This window comes from Corvus hawaiiensis, chromosome 4 (genome assembly GCF_020740725.1).
Source record: "Corvus hawaiiensis isolate bCorHaw1 chromosome 4, bCorHaw1.pri.cur, whole genome shotgun sequence".
Classification (NCBI taxonomy): Eukaryota; Metazoa; Chordata; class Aves; order Passeriformes; family Corvidae; genus Corvus; species Corvus hawaiiensis.
This window is the reverse complement of record NC_063216.1, coordinates 12,584,489-12,602,893: the sequence shown is the minus strand read 5'-3', so window position 1 is coordinate 12,602,893 and position 18,405 is coordinate 12,584,489. Positions and strand designations below refer to the sequence as shown.

General features: G+C 43.7%; 2 protein-coding genes across 16 annotated transcripts in view; one reads left to right on the top strand and one right to left on the bottom strand.

Moving 5' to 3' along the window:
- SMC1B (structural maintenance of chromosomes 1B) overlaps positions 1 to 3,026 on the top strand; it is a 29,622-nt gene extending 26,596 nt beyond the window's left edge. Inside the window, exons 24-25 of the mRNA XM_048300935.1 lie at positions 2,561 to 2,671; positions 2,916 to 3,026. Of these exons, the coding sequence (XP_048156892.1) occupies positions 2,561 to 2,671; positions 2,916 to 3,026 (222 nt within the window). The remainder of the gene's footprint in view (positions 1 to 2,560; positions 2,672 to 2,915) is intronic.
- On the bottom strand, positions 630 to 17,816 carry FAM118A (family with sequence similarity 118 member A). 15 transcript variants are annotated; one of them, XR_007203098.1, is made up of 8 exons: positions 13,434 to 14,887; positions 12,246 to 12,467; positions 11,503 to 11,631; positions 10,436 to 10,721; positions 7,455 to 7,487; positions 5,838 to 5,985; positions 5,089 to 5,194; positions 630 to 4,741 (listed from the first exon to the last, which is right to left on the bottom strand). XR_007203098.1 is itself a non-coding variant. In XM_048300938.1 (8 exons), exons 2-8 carry the CDS (start codon positions 14,938 to 14,940, stop codon positions 5,882 to 5,884), a joined length of 1,179 nt encoding a protein of 392 aa, XP_048156895.1. In that variant the 5' UTR covers positions 14,941 to 14,949; positions 17,618 to 17,816; the 3' UTR covers positions 5,757 to 5,881. The 15 variants fall into 15 exon arrangements, 13 of the variants coding, with proteins under 13 accessions (XP_048156894.1, XP_048156895.1, XP_048156899.1 ...); XR_007203099.1 differs by having other exon boundaries at positions 630 to 3,152; XM_048300938.1 differs by lacking the exons at positions 630 to 4,741; positions 5,089 to 5,194 and adding exons at positions 14,894 to 14,949; positions 17,618 to 17,816 and having other exon boundaries at positions 5,757 to 5,985; positions 13,434 to 13,791.
- Positions 17,817 to 18,405: the final 589 nt, after the last annotated feature.

Here is an 18,405-nt window from a genome sequence, read left to right as displayed (position 1 = left end):
TGTAGAAGTGTGGCTACTTCCATTGCAGGGTGTTGGGATACAGAGATTGATTAGCCTGACTGAACCTGTTGTAAATGAGATTGGATTTAGGGCTGAAGTAATTGGTCTCTGAGGTATGAGACATAGGCAAAGTGTAAATTCCTTAATCCAAGTGTGTTTGATTGGCCTCTAAACTGTGAAGGTGAGAGGAGGTGGTGAGGAGTGTGAAGGTGTGCAGCGTAACCCCATGCGGCACAGTCTGACCTGGCGGGCACCTGGGAATTTGTAAGGCCTTGGAGTTCCCTTGGCTCTGAGAAGTAGCAAGGAGTGCGTCTGCATGTGGCAACCAAGTCATTCTGTCACTGGAGTGTTTAATACAATTGGCCTAGTAACTATTTTTGCATTAGCACCAGTTAAGGTGTTACTCCTGTCATTTTAGTCACATGACTTTCTTGATTAAAACACCTTCCTGCCCTCTCAATTACTTTTTCCCTTTTTGCCAGCAACTGTTCAATGTAACACGAACTGAGGCTGGAGCACAAACAGCAGATTGCAGCTGTGGATGGCAGCCCTTGAGAGGGGGAGGCTCAGAACAGGAGCGTTGTTTGTAGGGAGGAATCCTAAAGCTTTCCACATAAGCCTGGATTTTCTTCTGTGGAAGCATTTTTTTTGAGAGCAGTATTTCTACTGGCATTACTGCTAATGTCAGTTTTGGTAGAGCCTAACAAACAAAAGCAGTTGTTTAAACACCATACATTTTGGTTTTTCCCCTGATGGCATTAACTGTGATGTGCTGAGTACCCCAGAGTTTGCTTGGAGGGTACCTCTGGAATAGCCAGCTGGGAAGCTCTACCACTTGTGCCTGCCAGATAGAATTCAGTTCCTTCTTGGAGGTTACTGACTCGCTCTGAGAGGTTCCTGAACCTGAATTCCATAAATATTCCTTGGGATGCAGGTCCACAAGGTTACCCAGGCCCTGAGGTTGTTTTAACTTGATGCAATTTGAGCAAGATCAGATGGGATGTAATGCGGCTATAATGAAAATCCCTAAGGAAGCTTTCGGGTTTGGCTCTCAGTGACATGGTAACAACAAGATTACACATCACACAGCACCCCTGTGATCTGAGCTTCTGTCAGATACTGCTCTACTTATGAGTCTCCCTCAGGACCACTCTAAGATGATGTATTCTGGTTAAATATGAGTGTTATGTTTTCTGTATGTTGTTCTTCCTGGGCTCAGATGTCTCAAGGCTGATGACCCGGAGCAATGCAGGCTGACTCCAGGTTTTCCTTTGCTGTTACACCATTTACTGCTGAACTCCACATTTCTGCCTTTCATGGAAGCTGTGGTGTGTCAGGTGATGAGCACTGCCCATCTCTGCAGCTGTCTGGGGTGGCTGTCTGGTATGTCTCCTGGCTCTGTTTGGAGCTGGGCAGGGACCCAGATCATGCCCTTACCTGGTTGTTACCTGGATGACTTTATTAATCCGAGTAAATTCCTGTTGCCATTAGACATGCCCCAATCCCATACACGCTGCATGAAAGTGAGGATTTCTGGGATGTTGCCAGCTTTCCATATAGGGTACCTATGATGCATTAATAGAGCTGATGATGATTAACAGAGTGCACAGGGCACTTTGCCTCTCTGAGGAGGGTCATTCTGCCTGGCAGAAGAGAGGTCCCCTCTACACCTAAGGATGTGCTGAGCAACATTTTTGTCAAAACACTGGAAACAAAGAGGTGATTTTGCCTCTATGCACCTGGATTTATCAATTTAAACATAGTTAAAATTAAATACTGGAAGTGAGCAACACTGCTGTGTAAAAGATTGTTGCTGGTACTCACTGGGTATCCATTTTTTATCCTGAGAAATTAATCCATTTCCTTCCATTCTTTCAGATTGATGATGTATTAAAGCAGATTCCTCAATAATTGGAACTATACTCTGAAATTATTGTGAAGTCTGTAACTTGCTAAAGACAGTTCTTCCCATAACTTACTAACAACAGTTCTTTCATTAAAAAATAATTTCCTTGTTGTGTAGATAGAACTGTGCAGGCAGAGGGCTCATGAAAAATGTACTGGATTTCCTTTATGCAGCATTTAATTTATATTGGGGGACATTGCAATACTCACCAGTTCGTAACTTATATTTTGTACCTTTATGTTGCATTATCATTGAGAAACTTGCTGCTGTCTGCAGTGAACTAATTTAAGATTATTATACAGCCAGTAGCAAACTTTTCACACTTTTTTTAAAAACTTATTTAGGAATTTCCACCTTCCTTTCTAGTTACGTTAAGTAAAATTGTTATTCATGGGCACTGGTGTCTTTTTATAGCTTTATTCATTGGACTGAACCATTATTTTCTTAAATGTTTTCAAAAAGCAGCATATCTGAGGGGTTGTCTTAAAGCCATGCAAAATATCTGGCTTTTAAAACTGGTTTATTTCTCATTTTATCAATCTTACTTCATGACGGAATTCTACAGCTAGCACAGTTCAGTTCCCTCACCATTCTGTAATCACAGCACTGTTTCAGGCTGCCAGAACTAACTGAAATACTTGTTTTTTTCCAAAGGTCTCGAGTTTCATTAGAGAACAGGCACATGAACGGTTCCAAATGATAGTTATTTCCCTGAAGGAAGAGTTTTATTGCAAGGCAGATGCATTGATTGGAGTGTGTCCTGAGGTAATAATTAATTACGGTTAAATAATGCACATGGGGTTGTTGAGGTGCTGGGTCACACCTGAAGTGTTGCTCCAGTGAGTCATGCACACAGTTGGTGACACACTGGGTGTGTCCTGCTGTGCAGGTACTGGCTCCGGGGAACATCCTTTGGGGAACTCAAGCTCATGCTTGTATCTCATAGTTATGAAATGCTTATTTCAATTACCAGAAGTGTATTACATGGTGTGATCCTCCCTCTTCCCAGCACGATGATATTATGTTTAGCCAAGTCCTGACCCTGGATCTTACAGAGTACCCAGAGGGGGAAGAGCAGGACACAGCAGAGAAGCCGAGCCGCAGTTCTGTCTTTGAATAGCACATGGATGGTGTCAGAGCCAGGTGACAGCAGGAACTGGGTTCACAGCTGACTGTTGCAAACCTGAGTTTGAATGTGGTTCTTAAAAGTTGACAGGGAAATGTTCACTTTTCAAATGAAGCAGTTCTGCAAAATATTAAGGGAATCAGCTGTTACTCCTTGATGCAGTTTTGTTAAGGAGTGAGAGGCCGAGGCTGTTCCTGAGGTGTGCACACTGATACCCAAAGCTTTCTTTCCAAATATTTTGGCTGTAAGAAGAAGGGCTGCAGGTTCATTTCTGTAAGTACAGTATCCCAAAGAACAAGCCTCTCGCTTTTCTTAGGAAAAGTCCATAGTGCCAGCACACTGTTCAGGTACTCACTGCTCCAGTCAGGACCTTTTGTTGTAGCTGCATTTGCCTTCAGATAGGATTATTTCCTCTTTACTAAAACAGTAAGGTACTGGAATGTGCTCTTGGGTGACTTCTGTGACAACCAGAAAGACTTCAGTCTTCCACTACAACCTTACGCAAGTATTAGTTGTTAACTGTACAAATAAACTTGTGATGCAGCTCTAGAGCTGTGATGTAACCTTGAAAAATTTCACCTCTGAGGTATTTCAGTTTGCACAGAAGTGGAAAGAATGAGGCAGATGCTATAGAGCCACCAGCCTTATAAAAATGTATTGGTTTGTTGTTATGCAGTTGTCCCAGTACACTCAAATTATTTCGCTGGCCGTTTTTCATCTAAGCAGCAAAGTAATGAAGTTGGGTATAAAAAACTGAAAGCTGGAATCACTTTATCTGGCTTATGTTCCACCTCTGTGTGTGCTGACATGTTCCCCTTGGTTTGTAGTTGTTCATAATAATTATATATTGTGTTCACAGAGCAGGTTCCTTTTGTCCCATGGGTTGCCTACACATACCTGCCTTGTCTTGTGCTGTGAACCCTGGGCTTGTGCTGGGCCTGTGGGGATCCTGCCTCAGGGAGGAAGAATGTCTGAGCAGGAGTGTTGAGGTGTTTCACAGGAATACAGATGTTCATCCAATACTGGTGTTACTGCTACACAGCATTAAATAAAATAATGTACTCAGAGGTGTGAGTCAGCATCAGTGCCTTAATTCAGAATCCGGTGACAGATGTGTGTGTTAGGAGATAACATAACCCCTCACTCTTCTGCTTTTGAGAATACAATAGATGGGCCTTGAGACAGGAGGCTGCTGGACAAGCTGCAGTTCAGCAGTTGGGAAGAATCACCAGTGCTGGTTGTAAGCTGATCCTTACCAAAGGGAGTGATGGGATTTTCTATTGTGGACCCGAGTTCAAGCACATGATAAGGAGTTGCATGACTTTAGGGTTTAAATAGTGGTAGTAATCAGGGTCATAAATACCTCAGTGCAAATGATGGATTTTGCTGCAGCTTGAAGCAACAGGTGAAGTGTTCTGAGCTGATCATCAGGATCTACAAGAACCTGACTAGTCACTTTCCAAAGCAGCCAGGTCATGCTGACTGCAAAAGCGTATGTTAGAGGGTAGTCTCACAGATAACACTCTGTGTTGCTGAAAGACAATTTTCAGAAGTGATTTTGCTGTAAATAGACTCTCTCAGAGGACCGGGGTGGCTGTGGGCTGCCTGAAGTCCTGCAGGAGCACAGCAGCATCCTAACAGCACACCTCACTGAAGTTTTTTGTCCCAGGGAACTGCAGGAGTTGGTTGTGTGACAAGGGAGTAAAGACCTGCCAAACCACAGTTCAGAGAGAAAAGTCACCTGTCAGACCCACCCCTTGCCTTCCCTGTAAAACCCCAATACAATGTGACCTGCTCTCAGAAGGTGTTAACAGAAATCTTAGGAAACAGCCACAGGGAAACCAGACAGGAGCAATCCTTCAGCCCTGCCAGGTACACCTGTGCTGGCATCAGCACAAGGAACAGCCCTGGACATGCTCTCCTGCAGCCACTGAGGTGAGAGCCAGCTGACTGGAAAGCTACACATGATTACAAGTGCTGGCAGCTGCAGTGGGAATTGTGTCTTGCTGTCAAGATGATACAGGTGGAGGAAATACTATGTACTGCTGGGCCTTACCTTCACCCTTGGAGTACTTCAGCCAAAGGCAAACTTACTAGGAATTATCTGCAGATGGCTCCTTTTGATACTGATTGCGTTTCATTTCACTGCAGGACTCTGTTACCTGCGGTCCAAGAACAGTCTGTGCTGTAACAATATTTAAAACATTTCCACAGGAACCCACTGCAGAGAGGTCAGGGAGCACCTGCCCTGCAGTCTGTCCCTGCACTGTTCCAGCCCTTCCTCCCCAGGTGATCTTGTGCCTTACCACACAAAGGAAAACAAATCCTCGTGCCAAAAGTGGAAAGCAGGTGGGTCATCAGGCTGTGGGTTCCATAAATGTGGAACATCACTGTTCCTCAGGACTTGGGGATCAGAGACGGAAGCCTGCATGACCCCTGAAGAATCCAGCAACCCACCTTCAGTTCAGCCAATGGGAGAACTGAAACCCCTTTGTTTCAAAAGCAGGTGTGCCAAGAAGCACTTTTGACAGATTCAAATGTGTGGCTTCACCTGGGGAAGAGTTTGGTCCAGGTTGCTTCATGTAGAGGCAAAGAGAAGTTACATCTGCTTCTATCTGACCCTGCAGGTCCTGCCTGAGTGGTCTGGCAGTGCCAGGGGAGTGACTCATTTGACTCTCAAGCTTTACACACACGACACATTTACAGCTTTAGGAAAGAAAAAGCTAGTATGTACAATTTTATTCCACTTAAAACCATGGAAATACCAGCTCAAAACTTTCCACGCAGCAGATGTAAAACACCTACTGTTAAAAAGCTTCTGGGGTGGGCCTTGAGTGTTTGGGATTTTTTCATTCAAGAGTGGGTATATCATTATCTGACTGCTTGATCCTCTTGGGAGAATCGGTGCTGTTTTCTCCTAACTTCCTTTTAGCACAGTCCACACACGAAGTTCCTGGGGTGGGAGAGGGGAAAGAAAACAAATTAATATTGCTACATCCATGTGTTTGGTGTACTTTTTATTACAAGCACCAGCTATTGAGATAAACATAATCCTGGGCCCCTGAGGTTCTTGTATTTGGATTCTGAAGAGGTTCTTGTATTTGGATTCTGAATTACCTGTAACATTAACCCTGCTAAAAGTCTGGGCTCAAGCTCTCCCCCCAAAACTGATGTCTAGTACTCTCACAAGCAACAGGGACTCAGCTCAGGATCCAGCTGCCTTTTGCCAAAGATAATTTAACACCTGTGGAGCTCACACATGAGTCTAGATCCCTTATTCAAAGGCCCCAGCTTGAGCTGGAGGGTTGAAATAGACTAATCCAGTGGTCCCAACCTGAACCATTCTTGAAGTCTGCAATAAAAATCCTTGGTGTAAACTGCTGTTGGAAGTACATAAAACGCGTAACTGGAAAGGAACATAAATGGAACAGAAATTCTTTCAAAACCATAACATTCACTTAAAACTCCAGATAGATTTTGTGGGATATTACACACAATAATCCTCTTGAGGTTTTTTACTTGGTCTGTATTCCAAGATACAGGTAAAACTAAGGATGGTGCTAACAAGTTAGTAAAGGAGGGACTGTTAAGAGGGATGTTAAGAGGGGCTGGAATAAATTGTACTCAAGTTTTTTGTTTCTCTTCCGCTTATTTGTATTTTATTGAAAATGGGATTTATGAAGTCAGTTGAGAGACAGATAAGTGTAAAATCCCATTGAAATTACAAAACTAATTTCTGACTTCACACCTGCACACAAGTGTCTTGGACCTCTTGTGTACTTTTTGATTATGACAGAGCAGGGGTTTCACCTCCCGCACTGCCAAAGGCCCTTACATGCATTACCAAATGATACTTCTGTATAATTTTGATATTGGCTGCAGCAGCCCAGATCTCTCAGGATTGGAATCTTTTTGTTTCAGAGGGAAGTTTTGCTATATTTTTTCCATCAACTGGAATGTATTATTGCATGACTTATTCACAGAAATACCACACCACCACCTGAACAGCTCAGCTGAAAAATCGCCTTCAGTACCACACAACTGAGATTCACTCTTCCTGGCCTCCTTAAGGAAGGCTTTTGGAACAGAAACCCGTGTTTGGAAATCTAAGCCAAAAATCTCATTGACTTTAGTATTACCTCGGAGTACTCTGGTGAATATTAGTAACTATTTATATATATTTTCTATAGCTTTTACGTGCTATCATTTGTCATTTGATAGACCTGAAAAGGCCATCAGTTACCTGAAAGCCTTCAGTTACCTGCTGATAGGCAGAAAGAAAACCAGAGAGTAAAAAGAGAGCATTCAGCAAACTTTCAGAGCTCTCCGAAGTAATTATTTAATTACTTTGGAAATAAGAGGGGTATTTTTCTTGTGTTGGTAGGATTATGGAACTTCTGTGAAAATAAAAACATTACTTACCCAAGAGTGTTGTGCTGTCCACCTGATCAGCATCTAGAGAAGTGTAAGAGACATCAGCAACACACATGAGCATCCAGGAAGTTTTTATACTCTTACGCACCATCCCAAAACAGCAAGGTTGTATTTAGAATCCCAGAATGGTCTGGGTTGGAAGGGATGTTAAGGCCTATCCAGTTCCACCCCCTGGCATGGTCAGGGACACCTTCCACTATCCCAGGTTGCTCTAAGCTCCATCCAGTGTGGCCTTGAACACTTCCAGGGATGGGGCAGCCACAGCTTCTCCAGGCAACCTTTGTCAGGGCCTCCCCACCCTGATCATTAAAAAATGTCCTCTTTAATCTACATCTATGCCATTTCGGTTTAAAGCCATTCTCCCTCATCCTATCCCTACATGCCCTTGTCCAAAAGTCCCTCTCCAGCTCTCTGGGAACCCCTTTAGGCACTGGAAGGCTGCTGTAAGATCTCCCTAGAGCCTTCTCTTCTCCAGGCTGAACACGCCCAGCTCTCACAGCCTGTCTCCAAAGCACAGGTACTCCAGCCCCTGATCATCTTTGTTGCCCACCTCTAGATCCACTTCCAGCAGCTCCACATCCTTTTGATGTTGAGGACCGCCGGGCTGGAGGCAGCTCTGCAGGTGGGGTCTCACCTGAGCAGGGCAGAGGAGCAGAACCCCCCCTCCTCTGCTGCCCGTGCTGGGGGCTCAGCCCAGCACAGGGAGGTTTCTGGGATGGGGCCTGTCCAGCTCTCACCCACCAGCACCCCCAAGTCCTCCCCAGGGCTGTTCTATCTGCTCATCCCCAGCCTAGATTTGTGCTTGGGATGGCCCTGACCCAGTTGCAGGACCCTGACCTTGCTGAACTTGGTGATTGCACAGCCCTACCTCTCCAGCCTATCAAGGTCCCTATGGATGTGACCCCTTCCCTACAACCAGAGCGCTCAGCTTGCTGTCATCTGCTGAGGACACACTCGAGCTCACTGTCCACATCCCCCTCAAAGCCATTACAAGGTCCTGGTCCTAACACAGACTCCTGGAGGACACAACTTGTCATCAGTTTCCATCCACACATAAAACCACTGACCACAGCCCTGAGTGTAACCATCCAGCCCATTTTTACCCATATCCCCCAAGTCTTCCCTTTTTTCCCTTTTTAAAAATGGGGGTTAGGTTTCTTCTTTTCCGGTTGATGCCATGATGATTTTTTGCCTTTTCTTTTATACCCCTGTTATTTACCTTTTTATAGCTTTTGTATTCTTAGTGTTTTTTAGCCTACATTCTTAGACGTATTTTGTCAAGCTAGGAGACTAAACATCTCAGAAGCCTCGTAGTTAGGGATCAGAAAGCCCCAGACACCAAGGTCTTCTCCAGAACACATTCTGTAAACTAAGATAAAACCATGCAGGGGAAGGTTCCTTGGGGAGGGGGGCTCACTCGAGCCTCTCATTAGAGAATCTTTGATAGAAATGCTAATTAATAAGACCTATAATGTTATACGAGATCTATTGTGGGTGTGCATTGAGGTGTGCATTTCGGCGCACTCCACCTGGACGTGGTGCACCTGAGGATCCTTAAAATAAATATAGAAGTAAAATCCCTTTTTTCCTTCTAACCGTGTTTGATTCTTAAGATCAGGAAAAGGCATCACAGTCAGTGGGAACTTCCCCAGTTGACACAGTTTTTCAAATAATACGGCTTAGCAACTTCATCATGGTTTAGCAGATTGAGAATTCTACCAGGACATGACTGGTACAGCCCAGGCTACTTCCAACCCTGACCTCAGGTCCAGCTGAGCCTCTCCTCTGCTCCTCTGAGGCTCTCCATCACCTCTCCTAGGAAGTGGTCTTCAACGCATTCCAGGATTCCTGGACTGCTTGCAGTTTGCTGTGTTCCTTTTCCAGTGAGTGTCCAGGGGCCTGTAGTCCCCAATCTGCATCAGGGCCTGCATTTCTCATTTCTTTCATATAACCCTTTTAACAAACTCCTCCTGCTATATTTTAGAAGGGAGATTGTAAATAGGCACAAAAAACCCAAACCCTGACAGTTTGTGATGTACAGAGCAGTTCAGCACACCTGAAAATGGTTCTGTTTGGGATCTCGACTTGTAAATGAGATCAAGAGATTTTCAAGTCTGAGTAAGGTCCCTCTTCTTGCAAGTCTGATGCAAACAAACTGCAGACAAACTTCTTGAAATCTCAATGGTGTGGTAAATATTTTTTCCTAGCCTTCATGGCAAGAATAACATAATGCAGTCTAACTGGAATATCATCAGGTCACAAAAATCGGGATAATAATTCAGGCATGCACTTTTCAGGGAAAAGGTTCCAGCTATGCACCACCTGGGGATAATTTTAGACAAATCAGTTTCACTGAAATGATAAATAAAAGAGCTGTTGAACAGCAATTCTTCCCAAGGTCATTTAGTTATTGTTCTCTGGATAAACCAAAACGGAACTGTCCTTGTTTGGAATACATTAAAGAAATCTCTTTCCTTAGACATACAGTTCTTTCTCTTCGTTCTCTTCACAACCCTAACTGTACTAAGCCAAACACTTATTGGATGCACTGACTTAATTTCCCATTCCATGCTCAGTCAGATATTGTGGCTCAACCAGCTTATCCCACCAGTTAATCCCTTCAATTCTCTTAGGTTTTTTTCCTGACAAGTCAGATTTCTGATAATGTAATACTCAATAAGCTGAAGTAGTTCACATCATAAATACATGTTAACATCTTTAACAAATACTAACAAATAGGCAAATTCAGAATTCAAGATTAAATTTGCAAGAATCCACAGACCTCCAAAATCCACAGATTTCAAAAAAAACCATCTAGTTACAGTTTGGCCACATGCTCCAACTCTGCATGTTCCTCACAAGCAACAAAGCTGCACACGAGGTCAGTGCCTCGAATCAGCTGCAGTGTTCAGGCAGCGCAAACTGCCCAGTACCTGCTCCAGACTGTGCTGTTGAAGAGGCCACATTACCTGGACTTCTCTGCTTGCAGATTTGAGCAGTCAGATCCTGGACATACTCTGGGAATTGTTGGAAGCAGTCCCCATAGGACACCACTTTTATTCCATGCAGCAGCATATCTGCCTGGAGCTTAAAAAAGTGGTCTTCGTTTTCTTTAAGCACCAACATGTAATGTTCTAGATCCACTTTGTTCTTTACTGTGTAAAGAAAAAGAGCTTGGAATATCTGGTCACGCAGAGTCTCTCCACAACCCAAAAACAAAAAAGACTTGGTTCGGTACAAGTTCTGAAGAACTTCCTGTGAAGGAATAGAAACACAGAAGAGCCACACTTACTTGAGTAGACAAAAGGTCAGAACTTCTAAAATACATCAGCCAGAGAAGGGACCAGCAGAGCAGAACCTCACTAGTGAACTGACAAAAGTAAATGTTTTAGGATCAGGCTAAACTGACATTTTATAACCATTGCTCCTACACAAAAAAAAAAGAAAAAAAAATGAAAAAAAAAGGCAAAATTATCATACAAAATTGGGAGTTGGAATAAGATGATCTTTTGGTCACTTCCAACCCAAGCCATTCCATGGAATGTAAGTGTTGCCAGTAAGGGAATTTAAATCAAAAGAATTAGGATGACAGACTATTGGGTTCCCATTAGGTCAATCTCTAAATAAGGAAAATGAATATTCTTGACCAAATGTTTGACTTCCTATGACAGCTAAGATGACATTAAATCCAGGATCCAGAGCTGGTAACAGTTTAAAACCCTAAGAAACCTAGCAATCGTATGATGATGAATCCTTGTCCTGGTGTTCAGTATTTTAAGGCTCCTGTTCTTTCCAAAGATAAATACAAACTGTGATATCCAGCTGAGGGGTTTGATTGTGATTTACACAGCCACAGCACCCAAGGGCACAGACTGCCTTTGCAACAGAGCCACCTTTCTGAAAAATTCTGAATAATTCCTCTGGGCCCCAAGTATTTAATTTATATGGTGCAACAGAGCCTTCGGTATCTTGTCTGCAGTCATTACAAGAAAACTGTTAGGCAAAACACAGTCAAAATTTTAAAGATCACACAAACCATGACTTCAGGATCTTGAGTGACATCTTTATATCCCGAGGGATCAAGCACCATTCCACAGGGGTCTGTATATAAGCCGTGAATATGAAGAACTCCATATTTTACGTGGCCTCTTGCCCACTGAAGAACCTAAAGCACATCATGCAAGATGCATCCTTTTGTTATAATATGCCACACTCACCATGAATCCACAAAACTATACAGCTGAACTGACTTATAAACCACTTAAAGCAGAAACAACTCCTTTTGCACCTTCCTACAGCAAGAGATTGTAATGACTAATTACATAGCTCACTTTAAATTGTAACAAAGAGGTGATGGCTAATGCTGCAGCTGTCTCTGGCTTTTTGGGTTAAACAGCCAGTCAACCAAGAAGCAAGTTCCAGCAGCACTGACAGAAAAGGTATGAACAGCAAATTAACTATCAACCAGGTGAAATTCTATTTGGGGTTTTAACAATGACTTTACATAAGTTAAATAATTTGTGGGTTTTTTCCAGTAAATGGCAGGGAACTGGTTAACAAACATGTCACTGAAATTCTCCTTGGTAACTGTAACCAGATTATTCAGTATAAAGAGATATGTAAAAGAAATGTCTGGGCATCTGCTGTAGATTACAGACATGCTTTACCAATTAACAACTTTTAGTCTTGACTCTTTAAACAGGAAAACATCTTCCAGTGCAGCTTATGTGCTGATTTGTCATATATTAAGTCTAATAATTTTACTGCTCTCAATCGTACCTTATCCTTATCTTTAAGGTCTAAAGATTCCATAGGTTTACCCTGTTGCTGACCAAATATTTCAAGCAGATTATCATAGTTTGTAGTCAGAACCATTGTGCCTCTGTCCATGAGCCTCAGGATGGATTGCAGAACCACAGGGTTCTGAATGTGTTGTTCTAAATTATCAAACACCTCCATTAAGCAATCCTGGAAGAAGTTGGGCTTCACGTCCCCAGTACGCTGAGGAAAGAGAAGAGGAACACTCCATCAGGCCCATGTGCTACGTTACAACTGCCTCCCACAGGAACCCATGCCATCTGGCTACTGAATGCCAAAACATTTCTCTAAAAGAGGGCTTGAACAGTACCAAATCAAATCTCAATTTGTTCCAGTGCTCTTGCCTCTACTTAGTGTAGCTCCAAACAATTGTTTTAGTTTCTCAAGAGAGCTTGTAATACAGACACAATAAAGCAACACTAAAGTTAGCTTACCCTGGATTCAGACACATCAGTATTTTATCAGTATTCAGCTATTCAATATATCCTGGATATCCCTGGGATATACCATTAAGGGGAGGGGGAGGCTGCAGGTGTTCTGTTTTTTCATTCCTCGTTCAGAAAACTTTATTAATTATTAAATCTGCTACAAACACATGCAGACAACCTTACTGTCCCACTGGGCCTGGAGAGAGGCTCACCCCAGCCTACACTTAGCACTATGTCTGTCACCCAGATTATTTCAGCTAGAAGGAGACTTGGCAAAGGTCCTAACACAGTTTGTAAACCTCTGGAAACTCAGATGGATGGCTGAGACTGGGCATGCATGGGCTGTCCTCAGGGAAGCGTGAGCTGCACCAGTGATTCACAGTGTGTGGCCCAAGGTCATCAGTAGGCTCAAGGCCTACCTCTACTTTCAGGGTCACTCCAGTTATAGCCACAAATCTAGAAATTCTTCTTTCACTTCTCAGGAACATTATAGCAAATACTTAATAGTCAGAACTCTTGTTTGCATTAATTCTGATGAATGCTAACTTATACTAAAACTCAAGAGATTTTTTTAGCCTCTCCAAAATGTACAATGTGCTGTATGATTACCCACAAAATTTCCATTTTTACCAGAAAAAATTCAACTTTTGGAAGTCATGTTTCCTTAGAACAAAAGTACATAGTAGTTTTAGAAATTAACATAGGTTATAAACATACTCACTGGTGACATCTTCCTGATGAGATCATGTGCAACCACAAGCAGGTCTCTCTCTTTGATTACTTTCTTTCGGAATTCAGCAACATCCCCTGGGTGCAACACCTCCAGCTGCTCAGCTGCTCCAAGGACAGCCTCAATGCAGCTTCTCCAGGAGCAGAGTGCCGGGATTCCTGGGGCTACTGCAGCACTCACCCCCGTCCCAATTACCAGGAGAAGGTCCTGAGGCTGCTTTCTTACAAGACTTTTTAAGAATTTTCTTGAACACAGAAAACAAAAGTGCTCATTGTTCATGGCGTATTTCCTGGCTTGCCTGAAGAGCTCAGGGACTGACTCCAGAAGTTTATCTGAGCCATTAAAGCTTCTGCAAAACACCAACCAACCAGCAGGAACAGAGTTCTCTGTTCCTACACAACAAGATGAGATGGGCAGCCACAGAAGCCCACGGCCTCCCCCAAACCAACAATGGCCTTGAAGGCTTTTTGCCATTTCAGACAAGTAAATGTGCATGGTTAATGCCAGCCAAAAAAAGGCAACAACTTCAAATCACTAATATCTCTGAGATCCAAATTGACAATTGCCACTGGGCCAGCCAAACACCATTTCCAATGAAATCTTGAAAAAAGTAGGCAAAAGATTGTCCATGACTGAATTAATACATGTGCGATAGAAAGGAAGTAGAACTATTTCAAAGGGACAAGTCACAGTATTTCAAGAAAATAAATTCTGGGGGGTTTTTTGGGAAAAAGTGGAATATTTTGTTCTCATTTATGGTCTCTGTAGGATATGTGAACATAGCAGTCATGCTGGTTCAGATGAACGGTTCATCCAACACACTATTTAGACATTACTACCCACAGATCCTTCTCGGAGGTGTGTTGGTGTTACATCCATAGTTGCTGCACAAACCAGCACAGGGAACTGTGAGGAAAATCTGTCTTTCATGATTACTCAGAAAAGAAGTGAAAATGCATATAAACCATACAGTAAAATCACTTCTGTACAAACAAGGATTTCAGTAGTACAGAACCTCAGAACTCCCCTGACTTTCCAAGCTACCTTTACAGATTTTTAGTTCCTGGTAACATGGTAATAAGGATGATTAACACCTCTTATTTCACAATCATCTGAAACTACCTAGGTCAAACTATGGTGTTCGACTTGAAATGGCCTCAGGCAAAGCAATAAACATGTAGATGTGATTGCCAGCTAGTGCCTACAAGTTCGTGCTTGATGACCCATGCCTTCCTGCTACGTTTAGCCCAAATTGTTTCCTCTCATTATTTACTCCTACTAAACAATTTAAGTGAGCATGAAGTACTTGGTCAGTGAAGAAACTACCGGGATAATTTCAAGTTTTCAGGCATGATGTTGTTCTTGTATTCGATATTCAGTAGTTTATTCCCAATGTGATTTCAGATTTTCATTAAGAGAAAGTTTTGTATCAACTCTGGAACACAAGTTACCTGAATTTCTGCTCACTTCTAGCTGTGGCTCCTTCTGGTGAATCCATCTCTGAGCCCTGAATAAAACAGAAAGCAAAATAATTCTTAATGCTTCTACCTTAGAAAAAGCCGAAATCAAAATCAGATGTATTACTGTTGATTTTTTCTCTTTATTCCTACCAACTTATAATATCAAGACTCCATGTGTCACATTCCAATGAAGCAAGGCACTGATGGAAACAAACCTGCCAAAGGACAAGTGCACAAACCCAGCACAGCTCCAGTTAAGCTTCCAAATGCCATAGGACTGAGAAAACAGAGATGCAGCTATTCATGCAGCTAAAAAATACTTGTGTCTAAATTCAAGATAAAATTTAGCACACCCACTAAAACTTTAAGTCATTTCAAGTCAATTAAGGAGTTTCTTGATTTTATTTTTTTCATAAAAATCAGTTGTTTCAATCCAGTTTGTGGAAACCAGACTTCCCCATGACATCCTGATCATGAGAAGCCCTCTGAGAGCCACCTGGCTACATGACCAGACTGCAGGGTATGCCAGATTTTATTTAAAATACTTGCTGAGAAAAAAATAACTTATTTCTGTATCATCTATTATGTTTTATGTCTGAAGTACAAGAAAGACTGCATCTTGGCAGGAGAACTGGTTATGGGATCATTACTAGAAACCCCCAAGTTTCATTACATGGGTTAGTTTTTTTATGAGGATGTATTTTTTGTTTGGCTTGAGACACAGTTTTTGGTGGTGGTGATGGCAAACTGCAGTCCCTAATCCCTCAAATAAATATTGTGCCAGAGCCTAGGGCTCCTAAGGTAGTTGCCAGCTCTTGTGTTCGTGTGCTAGAAGCTAATTTGGAAGCAGGAGGCTCCAAGTTTCAAGATCATTTAACTAACAAAAACACCAACAAAAAAACCACCCCCCAAAAAAACCCAAAAAACCCTCAACAAACCAAACTAAACTTTAAAAACCCACAAACATCCCAACCAACCAACTCCAACCCAACACAAAAAAGCCAAAACAAACCTCCCCTGCAAAAAAACCTCAAAAAAACCCCAACCCCCCCCAAAAAACCCCAACAACAAAAGAAAAAGAAATCAAACAAACAAATACCCATCCACCCAACCCCCCCCACAAAAAAACCCAAACCAATACCAACAACAACAACAAAAACACCACCAAAAAAACCCAAACTCCAGCCCCCCCTCCCCCCCCCGCCAGGGTGTCTTTTCAGGTGGAAAAATCTTTTCTTGTTGTAATATTTATTTTCTCTGTATTCCCTTCCCTGACCAACAGTATCCTATGGAGGTGCCCCACTGTCATCATTAGCACATCCAAAAATCAGGACAATAATCTGTCTAGGACAAACCACTTTAAAATCACACAGAATCATCAAGGCTAGCAGAAACCTCCCAGATCATCATGGCCATCACCCCAGCATCACCATAATCACCCTAAACCATGCCCCCAGGCACCACAAGATTCCTTCACACATGGGAACATTATGAGTGCACAATGCAAAAACAACACAGGGAGGAAGGGCAACTTATTTTTATGGAAAATATCGTTTTTATTTTTAACCCCATCCAAGAAAGCTTTATTAATTACCACTCCCCAATTTTAATAAAAGCATCTCACCACGGGCTGCTGTCAATACCAACATTTCAGACCTTGCTGTTTCTTTTTAGCTCCTAAAGTTCCTTCCTGGAAGGCGCAGCCGTGCAAGGAAGTGGGAGCAATGATCCCCCAGTCCTCACAGCGAAATGGCTGCGATAAGCGATGGAGGTCAAATCTCCCCGTGGTTCGAGTACTGGGAACTACTCCGGAACATCCTCTGGCGCTGACCACAGGTGTGGGCAGCTCCTTTTCAAACAGGGTTTCCTCACGGCAGGCTGGAAGTAGGAGCCCACTGTGATCCAGGGATGCCTGACAGCCGGGATGGGAGCTGGGTCCTTACTCCAAACACAACGAGGGGACATCGGAACAACTTCTAATCTCACATTTTTCCTGCTCAACACACTCAGTTTTTATCAGTGAAATAAGAGCTCCATTCACCGACTGCAACTCCAGGTCACTGGGCTGACTCGACGAAGCGCGTGTTTCCAGACACTTTTGTATCTGAAATCAGCCTAAAACGTTCAACCTACAGGCAGCCGCGGGAAAAGGAATGCCCCGTCCCGAGCCCGCCGATTGCCTCTGAGACGCCGGGAGCAGGAGCCCGGGCTGGATAGCGGCTCCTGCCGGCCCCGATTCCCTGTCTGCTTCCGGGAGTGACCCTGACGGCTTCCGGGAGCCGAGCCTTCCCCGCCGCGCGGGAAACAGCCGCCCCGACACCGAGGTTCCGCGCAGCTCCGAAATGCAGATTTCAATTAAAATCTGCTCCCAAACCGCGGCCGTTCCGCTAAAACCCCCCTGGTGGGTGGGCGGCGGGGAGACGAACAGGTCTGTCCCCTAGGCCCCGGTCCGAGAGCGTGCATGGGACCGGCCGCGGCTCCCTAAAAGCACTGAAAACCTCTGAGAGGCAAGAATATACACCTGCGGGTCTGTGTGAAATACAGCAGTCAAGTCTTACTTACAGGAGAAAGCGACCTGGTTAACCCGCATATTAAGGAGTTAGTGCCCTGAAAACGTACAGGTGACAGAGGTGTTAGAGATGAAAAACATCACGGTGAGGAGAATGCAAAACAAAACAAAAAAGAAGGAACAGCAGGAAGAGACGGCAGCGTTACCTCGGACGGCTCTACTGACGGCAAGGCGGGGGTGGCGGGGCTGGCCGAGGCATCATTAGGAGCGATTCTGTGCCGCCGTGACAGCAGGTGGCACAGGTCACCTGGGCACGGTCACCCGCAGGCAGAGCAGGGCAGCCCGGCACTGCACACAGCAGGCTCTCTTCAGCGAGTCACACCGCCCAAGCCAACACCCACAGCGCCTCCTCCCCTCCGAATCTTCTCTCTCTCTCTCTTTTTTTTTTTTTTTTTTTTTTTTTTTTTTTTAAGCGTTTAATATCTTAAAGCCAGAGCGTAAAAACTTCCAGGTCCTTCCGCGTGGTTTATTCTGGTGTTGGTTAACATTTAGCTCAGCTGCAGCGTTTTTTCCACCAGCAGTCCCACCTCCCTTTGAAGCGCTGTGCTTTAATCCTGGCAGTCGGATGGGTAAAGGCTGTAATTGTGTCAAAGGAGGCTGTTACAGACCCGTACCCTCAAATTCCAGTTGCAAGACTGGGTTGAAAATGCATAATTCTCTGGTTTTAGTTCCATAACTGGAGTTTTCAAAACTATGCAGAAGAAATTCCCTGCTGTGAGGCTGGTGAGGCCCTGGCACAGGGTGCCAAGAGAAGCTGTGGCTGCCCCATCCCTGGAAGTGTCCAAGGCCAGGCTGGACGGGGCTTGGAGCAACCCGGGATAGTGGAAGGTGTCCCTTACCATGGCAGGGGGTGGGACTGGATGAGCTTTAAAGTCCCTTCCAATCCAAACCAGTCTGTGATTCTATGATTCTACTCATGATACCATTTTGAAGA